This window comes from Coturnix japonica, chromosome 5, assembly GCF_001577835.2.
Source record: "Coturnix japonica isolate 7356 chromosome 5, Coturnix japonica 2.1, whole genome shotgun sequence".
NCBI lineage: Eukaryota > Metazoa > Chordata > Aves > Galliformes > Phasianidae > Coturnix > Coturnix japonica.
The window spans coordinates 35,706,946-35,732,156 of record NC_029520.1 but is presented as its reverse complement, the minus strand read 5'-3'; the positions used below and the strand labels follow the sequence as shown (position 1 = coordinate 35,732,156).

The 25,211-nt window shown below is 43.2% G+C and overlaps 1 protein-coding gene across 2 annotated transcripts in view; it reads right to left on the bottom strand.

Moving 5' to 3' along the window:
* ADCK1 (aarF domain containing kinase 1) overlaps positions 1-22,850 on the bottom strand; it is a 74,139-nt gene extending 51,289 nt beyond the window's left edge. Inside the window, exons 1-3 of one of the 2 annotated variants that reach the window (XM_015865225.2) lie at positions 22,490-22,850; positions 20,862-21,002; positions 16,456-16,539 (exon numbers count right to left, since the gene is read on the bottom strand). In XM_015865225.2, coding sequence (XP_015720711.1) covers positions 16,456-16,539; positions 20,862-21,002; positions 22,490-22,633 — 369 coding nt within the window. In that variant the 5' untranslated portion in view covers positions 22,634-22,850. The remainder of the gene's footprint in view (positions 1-16,455; positions 16,540-20,861; positions 21,003-22,489) is intronic. The other variant, XM_015865226.2, reaches the window with a different exon arrangement.
* Between the last annotated feature and the right edge of the window lie 2,361 nt (positions 22,851-25,211).

Here is a 25,211-nt window from a genome sequence, read left to right as displayed (position 1 = left end):
TGATCGCACTGCTGATTGCAAGCTGAACGTGTATCTTTGGAACTGGAATACTCCTGGTACAATGCAGCCCACAATCCAATAATTCATTATTTGTGTAAGTCTTGTACAACACTCACGAAGATTTCTCTGTGGGTTTTTGTCTGCCCATAAGAGATGAGGGCATTCTACACGTTCTCACTTAAGCAAGCAGGTTGGTACCTTTTCAGTCCTGTACTTTTTAGTCAGCTCTCTTCAGCGGTAAAAGAGCTTTCCCCAAATCCCAGTTTGGACTGACACACCTCATAAGAGCCCTAGCAGAAACCAAAATCCTTCAGAAATTCCAGCACAAACATAGGTAGCCAGTGGAACAGCCAAAAACTGGGAGAGAGTTATACAAGGACTGCTCTGAAAATAATGCCTCCTATTTTACATTTGCCCATGACATCAAAGGCAGATAATGGCAGCGGTATGGCTGTAAAGGTTGAACTTTCCCACTGATACTCTGTTACATTTTGCTGCCACATAAAAGATGGCAGCAAAGGGGCAGTCTGACAGAATGGCATCTGAATGGAAGTATGGATGATGAGAAGGTGCATCACTGAATCCCTCCATGTGAAAAAAATGGCACCTACTAACATCCATCAATGATCGCTGAACATTTATGGAGACCAAACAGTGGATATGAGCACACTGAGACGTGAGTGGTGTGTTTCAGCAGCTGCAAGACCTCCCGTGGTGCAAATTTTTTACAAGGCCCTTGTTAACTGCTGGTGAAAATGCTGATAGTGGTGACTATGTTGCAAAATCGTATTCTGTAGCTGAAAACTTGCTCTACCAAATAGTGTTACTGTGCTCTGTGTTATCCATTTTAGTTTCTGTGTAAATAAATAAGAGGCATTACTTTTGGAGCTACCCACCTAGCTTGCAAAGGATTAAGGACAGAAATGACTCCTCAGACTGAAGGTACATTACTTCCAGCAGTCACTGGAGAGCAGGAAGCAGTGCTGCTCAGCCACAGTCACCTTGCTGAACTCTACCCTTGCTGACTGGTGCACTCACAGCCAGTGCTGATCATCTGCTCATGTTCCATCTTCATTTTGATCCAAGCTCGGTCATTTGTGCTCTGATTATCCCCCATTACTGACGACCTTGCTGTAATGAGTTTTAATCTGCCTCATATTAATTAGAAACATTTTCATTAGCCAGCTCAATTTTAGGTAAATAGCTAATAGAAGCAACTGAGCAGCAATTAGTTATCTGTGGGGCAGTCCAGGAGAAAAATCAGAAGGGAGCAGTTGATTCCCCTCTAAACATCTCTGTGATATAAGACACTGTTCTTTCTAAGATTCCTTAGCAGATACAATAAGCAGCATAGGGAAGGGATGACCAGCTAAAATAACTGGGACGTAGCACTTGTACTGCTCCAGCATTACCTGCCTGTTCTCGCCCACTAATGGTTCCAGATCAAACTCTTGAGTATGGTAATCTGAGACTGATGTCAAGTCAAGCTCTTTATCTGCAGACATCACTTCCAGTGGGTGTGTGACAGTTGTGCCAGAAAGATTATTGATTCGATGCTGCAGACAAGAGGCCCATACCTCAGACACAATCTTGAGGGCTTGAGAGTATAAACATTCAAAAAACTAAATCTCTGCTGCAAGGAACAGCTAAGACACACTTTAGCACAGATCAGCGGTAGAGTCCCTGGTCACTTGAGTTACTTAACCACAAGGAGGAAATAAAATCAGTTGTAATACTGTGAGGTGTATTTCCTGTGCTAGGTACTGGGCAAAAGCCATAAAAGCAGCTGTCAGCACACAAACCAGAGTGTCCAGTTTACCAGTTCATAGCCACACTGGGTTCTGCAAGCTTAGCAGGAGTAAAATCCACAGAAATTTAACACAGCAGATCTGATTCAGATATATCCAGGGAGCCAGTGGAGGCAAGAACAGTTACGCACCATTGGCAGAAATACACTTTAGTTCCAGAACAAGCTTCAAGTGAGCATTCATTCAGTATCGATTCAGAGACATATTCTGCCAGCCAAAATTTGAGTGGGTCCCCTAGTACTGTCAGGACTGGGAATAAAAATCAGCTCCCTGTTCTGTTCTCTGTGCTAGATTATCTACCTAACACACCAAAAGCAAGAAGACAGGCGGAACTGGACAATAAAAGACCTTCTGTTACTGGTTAGAATTCTCAGAGATACTTTTTTATTCTGGTTTCTATGGCTGATTGAAATGATCTCTCCTTCACAATTAAATAAGTTGATGATTTACTGTAAATGGACACAAAGTAACACCAGAGCATTGCATCACTAAAGATACGGAAGTGAAACTTCAGAAGGTAAGAAAGGAAGAAGAATTTACAACAGAAGTATGTTCTAAAGCCTCTGGATAGAATGGTGAACATATATTTCAAAGCCTAGGCTACTTCACGGGAAACATGGAGAGTAAAATTAAGGCTAGTTGCCATTCCACATGCCAAACCTGATTTTATATTTCTCACATGAGTGAAACTTTCTCATAGTTCTGGGCAGTTCTGTGCTCATGCCTTGATCTCAGCCTGTTGAGGACAGTGGGTGCACAAGCTGTCATGTGCCAAACTACAGAGCACCCACAAAGGACAGAAAGTCACTCAACAGCATGGCTGCAGAAAGCAGAGACATTTACAGAAGCTGCAGTGAAATTAGGCACGTGTCTCAATCCATTGATCACAGTGCCTGCAGCTCCTGTTACGGAGGCAGGTGAAACGATAATAAATTTGACACAGTACCTCTCAAATTCTTGCTAGCAAAATTAATTCAGCTCAGCTTGGATCAAATCACGTGGAGTGACAGTAAAAACAAGCTGAAGGTTGTGAAGACACTATCTAAAATGGTCTTGCCTTTACTAGTGGTGGGGGGCTCCTAGCCATCACTTCTATTAAGCCCTTCTTTAAGTGCTTTTAGTTGGTGATCAACTGAAATGCGTTACACTTTGAAGTGTTCCCCAAACAAGAATTGCAGGCACACCCTACAGAAACTGGACATTATTAATAACCTGACAGCAAGAGATTATTTTTGCAGCAAAAATGCTCCAGGGGGAGAACACTCTCCAGAAAGCCATACCCATGCAAGAAAACACTGGGTAGGAATTAGTATGGGAAGTGAGTGCAGGTCCTGGGCAATGGAAAGAGAAGGAAAATTAGCTCAAACCAAAGGCCACAGTAGGATTTAGTTGCCATCTTTAATGGTTATGCACAGGGAGGCTTCACAATAGGGACAGGGGTGCAGAGATGGTCTTTTCACTGAAAAAAAAAAAAAAAAAAGTAACCAGACACAGTAAACGGGAAGGGAAACATACAGAGTATTAATGGGAGCAGTGATGAGATGGAAAATGAGATGAAATGAATATCAAGTTAATCTGTCCAATGTTGAATGTTCCTGACCGTCAAAGAAAAGTGACAGATCTCAGTAGCAAACACGAAGATGGACACTCGATTGCCTCTTTCCTTAGTCTCCTTACCCCTTCCTGCAGCAAAAGGCAGCTAGAAAAGATAGAGTCTAGAGGAACCTCTAAGATATGGTGACAAATGAGATTTATAAAGATGGATGTCCTATACAGTGAAGATGAAGAAAGCTCAGCTAAGCCCCCACCTAGTTCAGCAGCAGTGGCACAAGACAGGGTAGCTTCACACAGTCTGCTCTCCTAGTGTGGGTGTGCAGGGAAGAAGGAAGAGCAGAGGCAGCCGTTACTGCTGGAGGGGAGAAATCATCACATCCACTTTGTCAACGCCAAAGAATCTGGGCTGACATTTTTTTCTTCCCGACAGTCGAATCCCACCCTACCAGCTGCATGTCACAGCTGACCTCCAGTCAGGACCTATCTCAGTCAAAGTCAGGCAATTAAGCCATGTGACAGCAGCTTCTCCCCTTCTACATATGCAGCTTCACTCCTGGCAGGTCACCACAATGGCCAGGAAAGCACAGAAAACAGGCTCAATTCCTGAGTGACAAACACATACCAGCATTTGGGTTGGTGACAGAATCCAGAAAGAAGAATTTCCATTGCAGTTTCTCTGGAGATCTAAAGAAACTGTTCCCTTACCAAATGAACACAGGCAGCTTCTTCTCCCCTTCTTTAATCTGAGATGCCCTGACCTTTGAAGTACAGCCCTCTTCCCATAGGAAAAGGGTGCCTGAAGAGGAGAAAGACTGCAGTACATGAAATACCTAGAAGTGATTAGATTAGATTCACTAACGACTCAGGAAAGATAACAACCATGAGATTATGCTGTCGATTCAAAAAAAACTGCAACAACTGTCACAGCACTACATCCAACCCACAGAGAATGGCTGTGGTGGCACTAAGTCATCACCAATAGTAAAGCACAGTTCTAATTTTAAAAGGGCCTATGTTGGGAAAAGAAAAAAAAAGTCCCCTTGTTACTCAGCAGATCTGATCCCCTGTGGGCATCAGTCAGAGTTGCTATCTTCAGTGAAAAATACATAAATATCTCCAGCTTTTTTCCTCTAGTTAAGAGCACACAGCTCCACACCAAGAAAGACTGCTGTGTCTATTAGCATCCCAGCAGTGACACCACTATGGAGACTGAGCTGGTGCCTCTTAAGATTCATGTACAAACAACAGTCTTGCTAAGCTGCAATTAGAAGGTCAGATCTTTCCCCATAGCCACTCCTCTGCTTTCACACTGGAAACAGCTGGTCTACGTAGTTGCCAATGGAAGCAGAATTTGGAAAAAACACACTCATGTGGGTGCCCCTGAAAGCAGTGTTCAGTCTGCTGAATCTTCATGGATGGTAAGAAGGCAAGAAACAGTGAGAATTTACACTGACTTTGAGGGTGCCACTTAAAAATAGCATATGGTAGCAGTTTAAAGAAGTAAAATGTACCAATATTAGACATGGCATCACACTGAGATGAACAAAAGGATGGCCCAAGTGAACCTGTATGATGTTTAGTCACTACCCAGAGCACATTATTTTTGCTCCCACAACAGGCAGAAGGAATTACTCTCAGCAGTGCCAGAGGCAATCATCTTTATTGTATGTAGTATCACAACAGAAAGCACAGCACGTGTTAACCCTGCACGTAGCTATGGCTCACCTAGGTTATGAAGGCAGTGAAACTGAGATCATCTTAATGTACACCTATATATTCAACATTTTGTCCTCTCCATTGCCCAGCTGTTGAGTTTTACCTCTCACCCAGGAGATGAATGAGCATCCACAAGGCAGAGATGTTGCACTTCAAATGTCAAATATATTATAAGAAACAAGAGTGAAAAAGTTAGCAAAGCTGATGGATGTCTTGTTTCATTATAATTTTAATAAAATGAAGCGCCCCATCCCACTGCAGACTCACTGTCAGCCAATATTTTACTTATGAGGAACTGGGTACAACATGAAATAGTATCAGCGCACTTGGAGGTGGGTACACATTCAACAATAAAAGGTACAGAAAGACTTCATTTCTTCATTTTCAGATTACCTACCCTATCCTGGAGCAAAATGTTTGGTCAATAGTCATTAAGACTGGTTCAAACTAGGACATTCTAAAACACATCTTTTCTTAATTGCCTGTGGAAAAATATCACCATCCTTACTTCCCACTCTCCCAGGGAAGCAACTACAAATAGCAAGAAATGGGCTTTAAACAGCGGAAATCTAAGACAGATCTTTTCTTTATATAAGAGATGTCGATTACTACAGATAACTTTTGCAGGTAGCTGAAGAAGCAGGGTAAGAAAAGCTTGTTCCTTCATTACACAGTTGGAACTCCTCAGTGGAGAATACTGCAAAACTGGCAAACTTCATAGAATCATAGAATCACCAAGGTTGGAAAAGACCTAAAATATCATCTAGTCCAACCGTTCACCTATTACCAATAGCTCCCACTAAAGCATGTCCCTCAACACAACATCCAGTCTTTCCTTGAGCACCCCCAGGGTCGGTGACTCCACCACCTCCCTGGGCAGTGCATTCCAGTGCCTGACCACTCCTTCCGAGAAGTAACATTTCCTAATGTCCAGACTGAATCTCCCCTGCCACAGCTTGGAACCATTCCCTCTGGTCCTATCACTAATAACATGAGAGAAGAGGCCGACCCCCAGCTCACTACAACCTCCCTTCAGGAAGTTGTTGAGAGATTTGAAACTTGTCACAATTTAAAAAACAAATCATCATCTAGACACCCAGAGGCTTCAGTCTGAATCTCACATGAGCAAAAGTCAAGGTTTTCCTTTGTCAAAAGGAGAAGAATCTGGTATAGCAGGCTAACACTGGACAAGGAAAAACAAAGATGATACTGCAGTGGAGGCACGCAAGTCATAACCAGGCACTTTCTAATGTTGACTAAAAGGTAAATAATAAATTTCAGGTAAAAGGCCTATTACAGAGTCAATCAGTGTGAGACCTGACAGAAAAATAAATACTAACAAGATCTCAAATGAATCTGGCAAAATACAAATCACTGTGAATAAGAACAAAAGACAAAATCTGAGCAACGAAAAGGACCACAGAGAATTAAGCACTGCATAACATGGTTGTGAAGCAAGCAATGAAAACATTACTTATGGATTATCAGCATCTGATATCTATTATTCCTTGTATATTTAATACAAGGACATTTGCATACTTGATATGGAAATCCTATAAAAAAAAAAGGAGGAACTTAAAATTAAACATGAAGTTTACTCCAGAAAACAGGTTAGTATGGAAAATATGACAGATATTGTCTTGGTTTTGTCTCTATAAAAGAGAGGAGCTTCTGTCTTCTCCCATTAAGGAGATCGTGGCATGAAAGGGGACTTTGCCACTGAGGATTTGATACTTCTGAAGGAAGGGAGAGAGTGCTGGATGTACAAACACTTGGCTAGCATTGAAAAACTCAAGAGAGGGGATGCTGGTCCCAATGAGATAGATTTTGCTAAGTCACCGCTGCCTAGTAACTTGAGTGAGACTTCAGACAAGGCAAAGCTGACAGATATGAACAGGGCTTCTTGAAATCTACATTATGCCTGTTCCAAAGCCTAACACAGACTGATTTTTAATTGTGTGTTCATCAGCACATGTGATCTACTAACATCCTGTAGTAGGCAGTCAATGATACGCATCTAACTGACCCTTTGAAAGCACAAATAACAAGTTCATACAAGCTGCTACACTTAAGTTGTGTGAACTTCTAAACACAGCCATGAGTCATTCAATTATTTCTAACTCTACTCTCTTGGGCTTGAACAACACAGATCTTATGTCCTTCACAACAAGAACCTTTAGTGAACAAAGCAGTTCAAATAATGACTTAGTGCCTCGCTCTAAAACCCATCAAATCCACAAGTCTATCATTTCTCACTTCTAAGCCTTCATGATGCTGCTGAACCAAGATCCTACTGGTTCAATACCAATCACAAAGACCTCCCTTCCGTATGGCAGTGCCTCATCTCATGCTTACTTTGGCACATGATACTGGAAAACCAAAAGCTCAATTAAAGTAAGCTTGGAAACACACTCTATTTCCAGTTTTGTAAATCCCTCATCTCCAGCAAAGTACGTTTTGGTTTACAGAAAAGCACATGATCCTAACAGTTATATGGGAGCTGTTAGACTTTACTATTCAGTTGCTTGAAAGAAGGAAAAGAAATCTCTATTGGCCTATTAATCTGTCATAACGAGACTCTTCATAATTAATTTGTCCCTAACAGTTGCTTTGTAATGATAGCAAGAGAATATTTCAGGAATGGCAATTACCTCTGGTGTCAAAATGATGAGGAAAACAAATGTTCAACCATCAACAAAATGCAGTGCCTTTTCCACTCCCATCCGATGGCGGGTGACAGCACTGCACATCAGAATTACAGTGCGGTTAATTACTAGGTATGTTGCAATTGAGAATTCATTTCCCTTCTTGCGATGAAATTTCTTGAGCAATGTGGGTAGGAGGAGGGGCATCTGTTACTGGGATGGTGGTTGTGTGACTTATCTACACATTATTTCTTTTATTAACTACACATATGTCCAACAATTATAAGCAGTGAACATTTTTTTTTTGAGATATTTTAAGCAACCTTCCTTCATTAGCCACACATATGTCCCACCATTTAAGGAATTTTGCAAAAGGACAGAGTCTGTCTTTTTTTTGTTGTTTCCTTATCTAAATTTAATATTTTTCCAATAAAAGCCACATGTCTGTATTGGTCTTTCATTACTAATATGCAGCGTAATGGCTTCTGTAGACTGTTTGTAATTGGAAGAGTTTCTCGTGCTGTGAGCTCATCAGATTTCAGCACATTATGGAACCTCACACTGAACTGTTTCAGTGAGTGAGATTTCCAGGAAAGAAGGTAAGGAAAACATAAGCGCTCATAACTCCAGGTGAGGACCAAGCACTGCCACTGCTCAGATCACTACTCCAGAAGGGAACTGGGAAGGGGAGAAGTCCTGGCTCAGCTGCCTTTGACAGAAACATGCAAAGCTGCAGCATGTAAGTCCTACCTGGGCCTGGCAATGAAACCACCCTGGGCCTGGGTCTCGATTTTCTCTGAAAATTAATGTTGTGGCAACCCTTTGCCCTGTGAGTAAACAAATAGTGCAACACTAGGTGAAGTAAGTCTGCATCCCATCTGCAGGAAAGCAGAGAGCAAAGGAAGTGACAGCCAGTGCTAGAGCATTAATGGTGGGAGGTAAGGGCAGAGCTGCAGTAGATTGGAGTTTGAAGCAGAAGAGCAGGAGGTAAATCCAGGCCTGTCCCTAACCTGACACCTCCAGGGCCAATAGAGATGAAGGGAAGCTGCAGTGAATCTATGACCTGCCAGTCAGAAGCAGGTATAGACTTAGGACCTTTTCACAAGCTTTAGTCTGCAAACATCTCATCTTCAAGCAAACAGCTCAGCACAAGCATTAACACAAAGTAAGGAAAGCGTGGTCCCTGCTAACACCCCTGCTGTTGCTAACTCTTCACCGCATAGAAACCATCACTGGCAGTGAACATTCAGACTACAACAGCAAAACCTCGGCTTACTTCAAGAAATAAAAGTAAGGAAGAGATACAGAACAGGCACTACCAGGGCATTTCAGAGATGAAAAACCTCCTGCTAGGCTCTGGAAATGCCCAGCTGTGCTGCCTGACTGTGAATACAACGGAAAGGGCTCCAGGGAAGAAACCGTATCTTCCCTTCTTCACGCAACAATTCCACAATAAACAAGTGGGAGTGCAAAGCCTGCTGCCCTTCAGCAATCCTCAAAAAGGCTTGTGTTCAGAGCAGCCCTATGATAACAAACTGGATGCGCAGTTACACAGTTCACAGGCAGCTCAAAACCAATACGTTTTCAAACAGAAACTGCAGGGGCAGTAAAGACATTTTAGGATCTGGTTTGTTGTTGTTTTGTGGGTTGTTTTTTCTTTTTAAAGCAATTCTGCTAGTGACCTTTTCAGTGAAATTTCCTCTAAATTCAGCAAAGTTGGCACGGTAGTAAATGAATCCAGGCTCGGCAGGAGGCATTTCATAAAGTACTGTGCACCTGTGTTTATGCATGGGCTTATACTCAAATTCACTGTTAAAGTGGAACTAGGAACAGAATTGAGGCTGTATAAAGATGACCCCTGTCACTATGTTTATCTGCTCCCTGTGGGCCCCTTACAAGTCACATCAGCTCAGTACACTGACAAAAACAAGTTGTTGCTGGTGTCAGACCTGCCAAGATGATGCTGCTGCAGAGGAAGGAGCAGCAAGCTATTCTGAACAGTGCACCATCAGCAGAATTTGTGTTCACTGGGGCTGGACTCTCTCTCTCAATAATAATAATGATAATAAATCTGGGGAGAAACCCCAAGCCAATTCTATGAGACCAAAGTATGCTTAACTAGGCAGGATGTCAAGATTTGCTCCACCAAAACCACCTTTGATTCTGCCTTGGAAGTGGCTATTTCAACACAAATAAATCCCGGACACAAAGGCACATACCTACAGGTGGACAGACATGCCCAGCCAGATGCACTAAAATGCAGACGTACTCATATCAGCAGATTTCTAGGCAGAGCATCTAAACACTCTAGTCAATAAATGAAGGGGTTGCTTTTATACTTGGAAGTGAACTCTACATTTTGTTTTGTTTCTAGACCACATCAGCAGCTGCTCCAGCTCAGAAACATACTGCTCCCTTTTTTCTAGTCCACAAGTCTTCCCCAGCCTCACACACTCCTGCCTGGCCCTGAGATGGAGGAACACCAAACAGTTCCCAATAGAGGCACTGTAACCTTAATGTGCAAACTGGGTATCTCCCACACATGTAGGATTTGCCTGAAACCCACTAAGATGCCTTCAATATTGCTAAGAACTTCAGGGAAATGTTTGCAAGACATCAACCACCACAGCAATTCCCTCAGCACTCACTTAAGAGAATAAAGGAAGACACTGACTCGACAGGTAAGATCATTGCATGCTACCCTTCAGCACACTCTTATCAGGTACACTTTGGAGATAGTGCTATTAAGGTCACTAGTTTGGCATATCAAATCTACAGTTTTCAGCCCTGCTCTGAAATTCCAACCTGGCCTGATATATGAAGTATCTTCCACATGCAACACCAGCCTTCTTACCTCTGTTTTTATATCCCCATACTCTATCCTCACATGAATGATTAGATATCTATTTTTACCAGTCTCACATAAGATTATTTCAACACTCAAGCCAATTGTCTTCCTATTTTCAAAATAGGTAAAGCACTAGTTACTTGTTATCCCTTCTGATTTTACAGGCAACCTACAACAACCGAGTTGTTTTAGCTTCTGCCAGTTCCCACGAAGGGCCAGACCTGGTGGTTTTCCAAGGTCCTTTCTAATCTGGGCTGTTCTAGGATTCTGTTAAGTTCTATAAAGTGATCAGTAGTAGCTGGACACTACCCAGTCCCTCACTAAGAAAACATCCCTACATAGGTACTGATCCAAAGTCAATTAGAACAGTCTTAAGTTACATACAGTAGCACCCTAAGAGATCTCATTTTCTTTCTGCTTCCTTCCCTCTTCAGTCCTCTGAGAAATCCTGCATGCATATCTATTTGCACCTTTCACATCCAGGGTGAAAATCCAGGCAAACAAGTCATTCCAAACCCTGAGTTCTTCAAAGCCAACACCATCTCTTTCTAAGTCTCTGACTTTGCCCCAGTGAGTGTCTATTTCACACCAAGACTCAAGATGTAGTCTAAACACTATATAGAACTATTTCTCCATGTTCCAGTTGCTCCTTTCATGGTGCTCCTCATGATGCAAACTCCTTGTAACCCACATCCCTCAAGAGCTTCCAATAGGTTCCTCCCTGCACCAGCTGAAATGTTCTTCAGATGTTCCTCTGGCTATTATACACACCTCAGCGGCTATAAAAAAAAAATCAAATGAGGTCCTCAGGGATTCAAATGCAAAGGGATAGCCCCACCTGGAGGAGAGAAGGCAAAACACTCCCAAGGCCCACAGTTTCACTCCAGCTGGGGAGGTGCCCGAAAGACATGACTGCTTAGGCAAACCTTGTAGATCAGTGACATACCTGATACTGGACACTCATGCTCCTTGTGAGACACTTCAGGGATGAGAGTGCTGAGCCAGCAAGAACAGTGCACTAAATTAGGTATTATTTCCCCTCACTTCTCTCCTTCCCTCTCCTCCAAAAACACCACAGTGAGATGGCCTATTTCTTCAAATAAATCTCTGCAGAGGACTGAAAGACACCCTTCTTTCTAGGCACACATCCCAAAATGGACCTTCCACACTACAGAATTAAACCCTTGAGATGCTGTGACCATAACATGCAACTGACCATACTCTGCTTTCTAAGCAGAAGGAGGAAAAGGAAATGTCTTAAAATTTTAAGAGCTTGTCACGTGTTTTTGCTGCAAAGCTTTCATGCTTTATGTGCCAGCAGAAAGTCTGCAAGACAGCAACACTTCTAAGTAGAGTCATGAAGGCAAGAGCTGGCCCTATTAGTAGCTTCTTTAGACTACATTACTGTCCATCATTCCATATAGATGAAGATATATCTACAAGCATGAGGCAACCTAAAACAATCAGCTCAGGTACTGCAGACGAAATGTGAAGTTCTTTACCGCTCTCACTGGTTCCCATTTAGTTTGGTGACAGAAAGTCACTGCCACCTAACAGCTACCCCAATGGAAGTTCAATCTTCTGAGCATGCTCACCACAATTTGAAGGCAAAGAGAACCACCAGCACATGCACCAGCTGCGGTGCAGAACAACCCCTGGTCCTCATTCTGAGCTGTCAGTTTGAAGGACTGCTGTGGAGACCTCCCAGGAATTTCTCTGCAGGCACAGTCTAGATCCACCATGAAGAAACTATTTTAGTATCTCCTTTCCTATAACGACACACAGTATTACTGAATCCTGGTGGAAGCTGGTCTGAGCTATCAGGAAATGTACAATGCTTAAAAAGAAACCAACCAAACATACACAGGTATACTAATTTGTTTTCTTTCCTGGCTGGCAGGGTCCTTCAGTTAGGTAACAACACTGCGAGACTATTTTTTTCCAAAATACCTTGCTATGAGAAACAAACATGACATATGACCATAATAACTCCGAAGGAACAAGAAATACCATCCTGTGTAATGATGGCACAAGGTCACTAGGGTTTCACCTTCAAAATATTTGTCCAGATACTGAAAGTCCAATAACCAAGAGCCTGATGAGAACATCCACATTCTGTTCTCAGAAGGAGGAAGTTAATTAACCTCCCCAAATGGCTTTTCCCTGACAAAGCGATTCTATTGCCAACAAAGTTAATTCAAGAATGGATTCTCACTGTCTCCAGAGACACCTTGACCAGAGATCTTCTCTCTCCTTCCTATCTCCTCTTTGTTTAAAAAAAAAACATTGTATCCACAATTGCAGCAGTAACTTCTGTCTTACATAATAAAATGACAAAATAAATGCCCTGCTCAAGATTTTCACCGATGATCACTAGTGTAGAAATTTGCAAGCTGAATGACCCACTGCAATCCTCTTACTTTGATGAGGATAACTTAGAAGTCCACTGATGTTTAAGTCCTCTTAAACAAACATGTTGTGAGATACCTCCTGACAGCAGGATCAACAGAAATTGATGCCAGCAATATAAGGAGCATCTAACAAGGCATTCAGGTGCTATGATGAGAAGCACAATGGAAACGTCAAAGGGTAGGCTGACTCAGGACTGATGAAACAACTGCACAAGGAGGCAGGGGAACATCAAAAGAAATGTAGCCCTTCACATAACAAAATTATTTGTTGAGAAGGGAATAGGTAAGAAACTTCCCACCTGGGAAAGGGCACTGTGCCAACATGCTTCCTCTGATTCTCCATACAACCAGAAGCAGGAAGAGAAAGAAATGCCCAAGCTCATACATGCAAAGATGGTTAGAATCATTTAAAGGAAAAGCCATATACTGAAGAAAGCTTGTACTTTCCCAAAATTCTTCTGGCACTAGACCTACAGACATCCTGTGTCTTGAGTTTAACCCTGGCTACCACTGGCTTTGGTATCAGTATCCTGGCAATACCTTCACATTCAGATCAGGGGCAGACAGGCCAGAAAAGGACTTCTATCTCAGGCTGAAGACATCAGGGATGAGGCGAAGCACACAATGTTATGGATGTGAAGTCTGACTACTTGAGCAGGTTCATCCCTGCTACAGGAAGCAGCAGCAGTGGAAAAGATAAGACTTCTTTTCACTGCTGTTGAAGAAGGGCTATGAGTGCCTTCAGGAAGGTGGCTCCTCATATCTCATGGCTGCTGGGAAACACACAGATGCATAAATGATAGAACCAACCCTAGGGACACACAGTGAAATTCCAGCTACTGCTTCTCGCCCTGTAGAAAGTAGCAAATACTTCACCAATCTACTGACCATAAAAAGATGCTTAGAACTGACTAGCTGAGAACATTAGCATCAAAGTGGCCCGTGAGGGACAGAAAAATAGAGTAAGATTGAAGAGGTTTCCTTGGAGCTAAGCGGGAACCTGGCTAAAAGCCCCTGGGGAACCCACTTCCTTCTTAATCTGATTTGCATTTAATTGCTTCCTAATGACTATGCCCCTGTTTCACCCCAACAGGCTCAGGGACTGGTGCTGCCACTGAAGCTTCTCATCTCCCATCTAAATTACCCTGTGGGTAATTTAGAGGCCCTGGTTTAATGGCTGACTGGGAATCTGAGGATAGTCAAGTATTATCTTTTGCACTCAAGCAGCACCCACCAGTATACTGAGTACCAGGAGAAGCTACACAGAAGATAGTCCTTTTCAATTCACAGCTATCTCCCCATCTCAGACACATATGCAACTGCATGGATGCCCTCACCAGAGGAGAGGCACAGCAGCTCCACTCAGACCTGTTGGTACTATCCACAGCCCCAGGGTCACTAAGCCCATGCCTCGCAGAAACTCTGTTCTATGCACAGCACAAAAAAAGAAGCTGGAAATCATTAACCAACTCATGCATATGTTTGAAAGACCAAACTCAGCGTATAGAGAGGAAATTAGCCTGGCTTCACTAGAAGGACAGAAGGGCAAAAGAATGCAATTTATGGCCAAGAGCACCGAAGACCTATCAAGGACAGAGACAAGTAACAAGTTACACACAGAACACTTGAGAAGAGTATTCGTGTTCTCTTAGTCTCATCCAGCATCTAACCTTTAGAATCAACTTCTTAAACATTTATCATCCTCTTCTGAGCTGGTTCTACACCAACAAACTTCTTTAACATTTGCCAACAGGAGGACAGGCCTTCACAGGTCAAAGGGTTTTGCTAATTCACACTATTTCTGCAAGTACTCTCTCCTCTTCATCTCCCTGCTCATTCTACTTCATGCAGCCAAAGGCTAGTGTTGGCCACACCACTGAGCCACTCACGCTGCCACAGACAGACACTGACTCAGCTAGTCTTGGCAGCCACACAGGGAGAGCACAGCTCTGAGCAGCGCCAGCAAACAGGGCCTGGACTGGCTGCAAGGGCATGAATTGACAAACCATTGAAGCCTGCATGACAGAGGTTAATGAAGTCATGGAGACATACAGCAAAAGGTCAAGAATTTGCAAGGGCTGCTAGAAAAAGCTGCCAAATAAGTTGTCCATAGTACTGATGACTCCATAACTTGGTTGTTGCCCAAGAAAGCAACAGGCAGCCCTTCTGCAAGCCAGGTTTCAAAAGCAAAAGTCAGAGACACGAGCAGATGGAAAGCAGAACTCAGGAGTCCAACAAGCCTATCCCTACTTTATGTCAGGGTATCACTGCTGCTTACTTGGGATGAGACACTACAACAGAGCAGCTTAGCATCTTTACATAGGAGAGGATGAGAACAAGCCTAGAAAAGCTGCAAAGTGAACTATCCTGAAAACACTTTAGGACCATGCTGTTGGTGCTGCTTTTCTGCCAGAGGAACCCAAAGCATGCTTAATCCAAATGCCATTGATTTCTAACTCTGGATGAGGTCTGAACCAGTATGGATGGCACATGCCTTGGTAAAATGCAGGAAATGGAGTCCAATGCTCAACCACAAGCCAGGCCTATTGCTGTGTCCTGCTTTAGAGCTCCCTCTGGTCTGAGGCTGCCTGAAGATCACTACCCTCATGCATTCCATCCACATCAGCTGACCACATTCTGTGTGTACTAAGAAGAAAAAGGAAGTTAAATATCTTATTTTAAAAGTACTGCACAGATTTGTCTAATTTGGCATAGACCACATTTCTCACTCCAACTCAGCCCTGAGCTTGAATAGAAGAGAGACGGTGGCTACATGATATACAATGAAGTAAAACTTGGCATCAGTCACAGATCAAGATATTGTAGGGCTGCAGGACAGAGGGAAAAGTGTAGCACAGGTCTCAGAGGAGCAACGGGGATGCTTATACTTCTCACTACAAATGCATTTTCTATTCACTCCAGTTGGTCATGCCAAAACACAACACAAAACAGCCTTACAGCGAGATGTATCATTGCCCAATTACTTCTGATTTCTTGAAAGACTGACAGACCTAATTCATCCCTATTACTTCCTGTCCAAGACTCTGCTTTTACTTATATCTCTCAGCCTTCAAGCATTACCCTGCTTGGATAAACAGTATAAGAAACCACTGACAGACCATTCTCTGCCCCTGACCTCCACACAACCACTCCAGGCAGCAGGGAACTGGTAACAGGGCCCAAACACATCTTACCCCATTCAATAAGAACTTGAATCTCTAATGGGTATAAGCAAGCACTGGTTGCACATGCCAATTCTTGACAAAGGAACTTCTCCATTCAGCAATGCAGGTATTGCCTGATTCTTATCCAGAATGCTCCACAGTTTGCCTCTCTGGTTATCAACAGTTTGGTAGAAGATATACTGAATCATTAAGCTGGCAGCTTGACAGCTTGTTTTATAGCAATGACTCTGGAAACATACCTGTGCCTCAAAGAGCTTCTGAGGAACACAACTCAGCAGTATAACCTACCTGTGATTTGAGGACATCATATTCTTCTGATCCATATGGGACATTGCGAAGGGAGGTGAGGTAGTCATAGGTGATAACTGCCGTCTGCAAACAAAAACAGAAAAGTTGATCAAGCTCTGCAGTTATCTTGGGCTAAAAAACAACAAACCATCTGTTTAGGTGGATGTATGTATTTCAGGTTCCAAAGTTTAAGCTCCACAGCAGAGTTTACATTAATAAACCATGAAAAAAAAAAAAAAAAATCATTAAACATTTAGAGAAAGCAGTGCAGGGATCTCAGAGGCACACACCTATTAAAAACGGCCAATGCCCATTATCCTATACCTGATCTTCTCACGTCCAGCTTGTCTAACTGCACACTGGTGCACTGGGAACTCGGTCTGGAAAGATGGCTCAGAAGGGACACTGAGTGGCTTAACACAGGCTCACTGATAACCACAAGCAGTAGTGCTTGCTGAGATACTCAACTTCATGAAGGACTAGAGGGCAAAAGGGTCAGATACCCAATTGCAAAAGTACAACATGGTGAACCAGCTGAAGATTATTAGCTAGACATAGCCATAGGCAATAGAATGAAATTCCTAAATGCCTTAATTTCTGCAAATGAATATTGGGTATTTCACAGTTTTAACCTTTGACTAAAGTTCCTCTTTTTCCACAGTCAGAAGGCCAGCAAATGGAGCAGAAAAACAGAGCCCATGCCCTCAAAATTTACTTGGAGGGAGAGAAAGGAATGTCACTTAAACTTTAAATATCCCTGCTAAGAACTATTTGCATATAACAGATCTAAAGCTTTCCTAAAACCTCCCTAACAAAGGGGTAGCATCTCACTGTAGAATGGGATACTAGGCCTTCTTTCACTGCACATGTACCTAGGAAAGGCACAGATGAAACACCTAAAGTACAATCAATGTATCAGAAGAGTCAGACAGAAAGGGAGATTAAATCTGTTTTGAAACAGAGTGACTGAAGTTGATAAAGGAGCAACAGTCAAAGGCTTGGAGATGCATACACAAATAAATCCAGCTAGGAACGAGACATAAGTGGATATATTTTTTCCTTGTGGAGTTCAGGTTTCCTGTTTTCCAGACCAGAAACTAAACAAACCCATTTTTTTTCTTCTGGCTTTTCAGGCTCTCTTGCCCCTGATGAATTCAGAAGGTGCACAGCTACACAGACACACACTCTAAAGAAAAACTTTTCAAAGTATCTTTCCAGCCTCAAACAACAACTGCGAAGTGAAAGGATGTTCAAATCAGTCTTGCATGAATGCCTGAGTTGGTTCGTATTTTATCTCTAGTCCATGAGGGTAATTATCACCTCCAACTTGAAGAGAAGAGGCTAACAGATTGGCCTGTATGAGAGGACAAGGGAATTAATTATTTGCTAATTACATCATAATCTTAAACACTAAATTAGTATTATGATGATCCTGATAGACAACACTGACATTGCCAAAACCCTGTTACTGTGTGAGAAATATTCCAGCTACAGTACATAGTGTTCATTTCACATACCCAAAACAACTTGGGCTACCCTCAAAGAAATACGGCAAATGTGCAAAGCTCTGCCAGGCTCCTGACTTTATCAGAACACAGAAAACTGCCTGAAACATGATGCTGTCCAGGCTACTAAATTCATTCTGAACCAAGAATAGTGCCATCATTCACACTACAAAGTGAGACTGAATCTCAGAGACACAATAAGACCAACAAGATCAACTGGTCCCTCTCCTCTCCAATGCCAGATAACTTTTCTTTAACTGATCTTGTATCCAGTCCAGTGTTAAATGTCCCAAAGTCTTGGCCTCCCATTTAGATTCTATTAACTCTCAATTCCTTACGTTCTTCCCACCACTCCTAAAACAATCCTCAGATCCCACCTAGTCATGGCACAATGTTCCCTCAGTTGTCTATCTACATACAAACAAAAGCCAGTTCTCTCAGCTACTGGGAACTGCATCAACTTTCTGAAGTCTGCAAAGGACAACAGAATCACTCTGTTTTAAGTACTAGCAAATTCAAATCTTTCTATTCCAATTCAAATGAAATTTGTCTGAAGTCTCATAGTTCTAACTCAGCTTTCCTGACCTCCACTCATTCTTTCTTCCAGGATTTTTTTTGTTACATCATACCCTATCTTAGATTCTTGCATCTGCTGCAAAACTCTCTTCCTAAATATCAGGAAGGAGGCTATCCATATCTACTTTGCCCTCATGAGATCCCATCTGGAGTTCTGTGTCCAAGTCTGGGGCCCCCATCTCAAGAATGATCCAGAGTTGTTGCAGTAGGTCCACAGGAAGCAATGAAGACACTTGGAGGGCTGCAACATCTCTCTGATGAGGAAAGGCTGACAGATGAGCTTGTTTAGCTTGGAGAAGAGAATGCTGCAGGAAGATCTCATTGCAGCCTTAAAGTACTCAAGGGGAGCCTGTATGTAGGAGAGACATTTTACAATATCTGACAGTGACAGGACCAGGGGGAATGGCTCAAAACTAAAAGAAGGGAGTTTTAGGTTAGCTGTTAGGAAAAAATTCCTCACTCAGAGGGTGGTGTGAATGCCCCATCCCTTGAGGCACTCAAGGCCAGGCTGGATGGGGACCCTGGGCAGCCTCATTTAGTGAATGATGTCCCTGACCACGGCAGGGATTTGGAACGGGATGGTTTTTAAGGTCCCTTCCAACCTAAGCTATTTCATCATTCTATGAATTACAGCCTTTCAATTACAGCCTGCTTTTGGGTTGGATATGGTCCAATGATTAAGAAACCTGGCCAGAGCTAAATCAAAGGACAGACAGGTTAGGTCCACATAGATTCCACCAATATCTAAAGTTGCTTGCTACAAAACCTCAGTTTTCATTTACAAAATAAGCAAGCCCAATAAATGAACATGTATAATTATTCTACTAGATTCAGCCTCCTCAGGTCTCAGGTTCATAGGCAGTAAGAGAGCTGCTCCATACTACCAGGCAATACTTCCTTATAGTCAGGGACAGAGCACAAAGCCTAAAACTTATTTTAAGAAGAAAAGATTAAAGTTTGTATTTCAGCCCTCACTTTTTTGGAATCACAGAATTGTAGTGCTATAAAGTGATGGAAAATATAACAATAATAGCAGGGTAGTACAGACTTCAGCTACAATAAATGATGATAAACCTAAAAACGCAGCAGCCATAGATACAGAAATGAAGGAAAAAAAGCTGCTTATCTTTGGAAGGCTTCATGTAGGCAGGGATCTCCAGCAAAGTATACTTACCTCCCCTCCGAACCCTTAAATGAGGTCTGGGAGGGGGCTGATCCTGACTCCAGCTCCTCCAGTCACTCAGGTGCATTGCTTTCCTGGGTAAAAGACTGGGTCAGCCCTAGGAGCACAGGTGAAGATAATTCACCTGTGACTAGAAGGGGTGAAGCCTGGCTCCACCTCTCTTAGACCACCATTGCATGCACCTGAGCTCTCCTGGGTTGGCCCTGTCTTCCCATCAGGTGCTCAATCACTCTTTCAGGACATGACTTATTATTTCCGCTACAAGAATCATCAAGTTTGGAAAAGACCTCCAAGATCATCCAGTCCAACTGTCCACCTACCACCAATATTTCCCCACTAAACCATGTCCCTCACTACAACATCTAAATGTTTCTTTTCAAAATATTTTCCACAATAGTTCACAGTGCAGCCTGCACATACAAACAGCATGGCACCTCAGCCAACCAGCAGAGCTTGTTTCTTATTGCATCTACCCTCAGGAGCTGACTCCCTATAAAACTCATTAATGAAGTGCTTAAAAGTCATAGAATATGCAGACAGCTGCTTAGCGCTGGGGGTCTGTAAATGGTGGAGATTGTACACTGAAGTGACAGGTGCATAATCCAACTGAGGTACAGGGAGACTGATACCTCCCCAGCCTCTGTTCTCCATGTTTCTGGCTTGTTCACGTATTCATCTTGAATTTCCTCAAGAAGGCAATAACGTGGCTGGTTGGCAGACTCCATTCTCAGGTCTTCTGAAGTTGTGATCAACACAACTGAGGAATAGCAAAGATAATGGGGTAAAATAGCAGTCACGCTAGCAAGACTTGGTGTTTATTTTATGAATCTGGAAACCAATACAGGAGATCATAACTGCGTAATTAGCCTTGAAGGGTGGCTGATGGAGATGTATGAGCTCTCTTCTTCTGAAGGTCCCACCCAGTGCAGGGAAACAAAGACTGCGCTCTGCAGCCCATTATCTCCACTCATCTCTTTCCAAAATGTACAGATGACAGAAGCACTGTGTCAACAACTTGAGGAGCTCCCAGCTGACTTGTTGGCTCCTGGAGTTCACAAATACTTGTGATTCTGTATTTGTGAGCTCCAAATCTCTGAACCCCCTCTAGGAATCCTTCTGTACGGCGCTACTATGAAACTTACTGTGGCAATGGCTCGGCCCACACGAACAACTCCAAAATCATTGGGATCCATGAACTTGTTGCCGTACAGGTAGATGCCAGAAGCAGCTGTTGCCAGTGAGGCAAGTTTCAAGGCCCTTCTTGCCATGATTGGTGAACCCTGCTGAGACACAAAACAGTTACATCAGAGAAAGACATAGCGATGCCTGGAGGGATCTGATAATTCAAGTTTTAATTGCTCCTTTGCTAATGATGCGCTGCCCCCAGTTAAGAACTCACGCAATCACACAGAAGCAGAATGCAAGCTGCTCTGCTCTGACTTCATTGCTTTTCTAACTCCACAGTGTCAACAGGCCCCTAGATCAGAAGTGTGCTACACTTTGCACATCCACCACAAAAATATTTATTTATGATCCCAAATGTTTTACAACAAGAAAAAACAGGTGGGCAGAGAAAAGGCAGCATATGCTCACCATAAGTCAGTTCTCTATTATAGGATAGGCTGCCTCCGCATTGCAAATATTTTGAAGGTACCATAGCATAGTGAAATTGTAAGGGTATACTAGAATTAAAAAAGCAGAGTTTAAAGAAAGTTATAACAATATTAAAAGAGCCCAAAACTTATTGGAAACTGCTGGGCTGCTTGTGAAAACTCCTCAGTAGTGATGAACACTGGAAAGAAGACGTGATGCTTTCCTGCCTGTGGCTCCAGCCAGTTGCATCCAGTGCAGGGGATGGGGTCCTGATCAGTGACCAAGTAAGTGAAACTTGCTTTTTCATCAACTCATCCAGATGTCAGCCTAGGAATGCCCTGGCAGAACAGACAGCTGCAGGTACCAACAGCTCAGGCCTGGCTCAACTGCAGGCCTGGAATGCATCGCTGTTATCCTCAGATCCCCTTCTGCTGGAAGATGGGGACAGGGATGAAGCTGTCAACCACACTAACCACTTTCACAGCACTGTACTCCTTACTTACAGTGCATAAGGTAGTATAGACATGTTGTTTATTAAAAATATTACTTTTTTTGTCTCTGTCGCTTTACAGGATTTAAGCCTGAGAGGAAAACTACAGATCAGCAGTATTTTCTTCTCCTTCCTCTTAGATAGAGAACACAACTGAGAGGTCCCTCTGCTTACACCATGAATCAGGCAGCACGGATGGCTGCCTCACACCGCAAGCTCTCAAGAGCACCTTTGACAGAGTGCAGGACTTTTACCCCGTGGAGATGGACTGCACTAATTCCCTTCACTGCAGAAAGTTTCCTGCTTCTCACTGTGCCCCTTTAGCAGGGTTCGTCTCAGAAGCCTGGTAACCAAAACACGCATGCAGCGACACAGGTCACTACTTCCAAAAGATCATCCGCTTTAAAACCAAGCTCGCGTCCTTCAGGCCCAGCACTAACCCCGAGCCACCGGGCCTGGCACTGAAAGGATCCGGACGGCGACCGAGCGGGAGGAGCTGCACCAAGGGGCTCGGAGAACGGCCCCGCCGCTCCTCCCGCTCGGCTCCCGCAGGAGGCAGCGCAGGAGGAGCCGGCAGCACACAGAGCACACGGAGCACACAGAGCACACAGAGCACACGGAGCACACACAGAGCACACAGAGCACACGGAGCACACAGAGCACACAGAGCACACAGCGCGCACTTACCGCACCGCCGCAGCCGGCGCCCGCAACCCCCGCGCCTCGCACGTGTCGCGGCGCTCCCTGCACGGCATGACGGGACGAGTAGTTCCCAGCTCCGGGGCGGGGGAGCGCGGGGTGAGACAGCCCGAGGGACGGAGCTGCCCCCATGAAGATAAATGCCTGCACAATGTGGGCGTACTGCTAAACATCCTCCTAAGAAACAAAGCATCTGTAACTAAAGAAAGGCAGAACTACGTGTGTGTTAGCTCATTCACCACCTCCATGGCTGAGGCTGATACATAGTGGTGAAGCACCCATTGAGAAGCTCTCACCTTTCTGCATCGGAAAGATGTGAAACAGGGGCTGTGTCCCAAGCACTACCTGTGATTAGGATGTACAAGAATACGGCCCGGCCAATGCCCCGCTCTGACCACTACATCACTGACATCTGCCCCATTCCCAACACAGGGAGCAGGTCAGCACCTGGCTTTGCCAGCCTTTCCTGGATAATCTGCGTGAGGTTCCTGCACATTAATTCTGTCCATGCAGCTCTCCATTAAACAGGCTGATGCTGGGTCTGCTGGGGAAGGGAAAAAAAAGAAGACAAAGAAAAGCTTTTGTAGTCTAACAATGCGGTGCGCTGAAGTGCAGTGGGCAATTTTGTAAGCAATGCTCAATCTTTCCATAATTAGAACAAGCACGTAGTTATGAGTGATCAGAGCTCTTTTGTGTGAGCCTCCACAGGGTACTCAAGAAAGAGGTTGGCTCAAAAGAAAGATGCTGGCTTGATTTCCGCTTCCCTTTCAACCGGTGAATAAATTAAATCTCAGATTACCCCAAATTGCTGTGGAAGATGAAAAGTGAATAGCGTTTCCTTCTCTTTTTTCTTACATCCCAGGTGTGCATCTCATGAAATGCTGAACCAGACACAAAGCCTCGGGCCTTTCTGTCCAAACACAGGATGGGAAGTGTGATCAGAGGATCGGCCTTCACTGCTGAAAATCAACCTCTATTTTAGATTTCTTATGATGAGAAATACAGAAAGCTCTATGGAAAGTCTCACCGACACCCAACATTTATCATATGTGGGAGAGGGAAGAAGGAACAGGGAGAGACTGAACCAATCCTGCTGCTAGAGATCTCTACTTCTGAAACATTTTCTGAACCTTTTCTGGTTAGTTCAGTTTACCAGAAGATAAACAACAAATACCCCTGTATAAAGCTTGATAGATGTACAAAGCTACAAGACAGAAAGCAGAATGACCTACCTAAAGCTAACTCCAGAAAATAACATAATATACTCCCACAGGTCTCCTGCAGGGCCAAATCCACCCACATCCTTGGTCCAGTTTTAAATGGACACTGACAGATTTTGCCTTGGTCTCAGCAATGGAATGCACAGAGCTGACTCTGGGAGCCATCCAATTTTAGGTTACAGTCTTCTTTCAGATTACGTTGTACAAGGCCAATACTTGGATGAGACATCTCTTGTTAAAAATGCCCCTTACCCCAGGTCATGCAACTCATGCAAGTCAGTAATGAAGGTTGTCTAAATGTGACACCAGAAAGAGATGTGCTGCTTGGAAAGCAGTGCCTAATGCAAGCTGCAAAACCCACTTGTACTACTTTTTTACCCCTCTCTGCAAGAATCAAAGCCCTTGCTCAGCACCGTTGCCCAGATCAGTTTAGACGATTGCACTCCACTTCCATACCCCTCTCTTATAATTTCTGCAGGCAAAAAAATTCCCTTGACTTTGCTTTCTAAAGATGCTAGAAAGTCTCAGCAGGCCACCACGTCCTCTGTCCAAAGAGGATGTTTATTAGCTGTGAATGGAATGCATAACAAGGTTTACAAAGCGCCATAGTAACAGAAAGGTGTTATAGAAGCATCTGAGATGATTTTTGCCTATCTGCAAAATTGTACTCTTCTAAAAATTATAATGAGTATTAGAAATTAAACCAGTCTCCCTTTAAGTCATTCCAGATAATACAGACACGGCTTGAAGATTCCTCCAAAAGCACTAATCTAAATAGACCTTCTGAGCTTTTTCCCCCAGCTATAATTATTCCTTCTGAATACTGCCTGTAACCCCAAACAGAATGTGAAGAGCAGGGGTTGCTGATGTTGCTGAACTTTTCCATCTAGATAAATCTCTTTCTTTTTCACCGTTTAGCATCTTACCTGTGGCATAATTTATCCCTTGAGTTAAGAAGTGTCATTTATTTTGATCATTTTTATTCCACAGTGCGCAGTGACTATTAGGCATACAGGTATCCGATATTAGCAATAGCTTATTCCATTACTTTGTATTGTCATCTTCATTTGTTACAAGATATTTCATGAGCCATTTAATTCTGCATTTGCAAATGTGGAAAGTGCTGAAGTAGATTAAAAAAAAAAAAAAAAAAGATGGAGAGGATTTAATAGCCTAAATCTACCCCAAAAGACTCCTTGGAATGCACCAGAAATACACATTAAAGGAAGTGTTCTCAAAACCAGCTGTGGTATTCACATGAAACTAAAAATGTCCCCACTGACAGCAAAGCCAAGGATGAAGTGCCTCAACACTTTACTCACCATCCAGATTATTTTGGTCAACTTGTAGAAATTGATGCACGTGGAGATCTGATAGCATTCCTGCCCAGGAATGCTAAGCAAAAAAAGATAATGGTAAAAGAAAAATGAATGAATCTTTCTTTCCTAAGGATACATATCGGGATACATATCCTTGGGAAAAAAAATGGG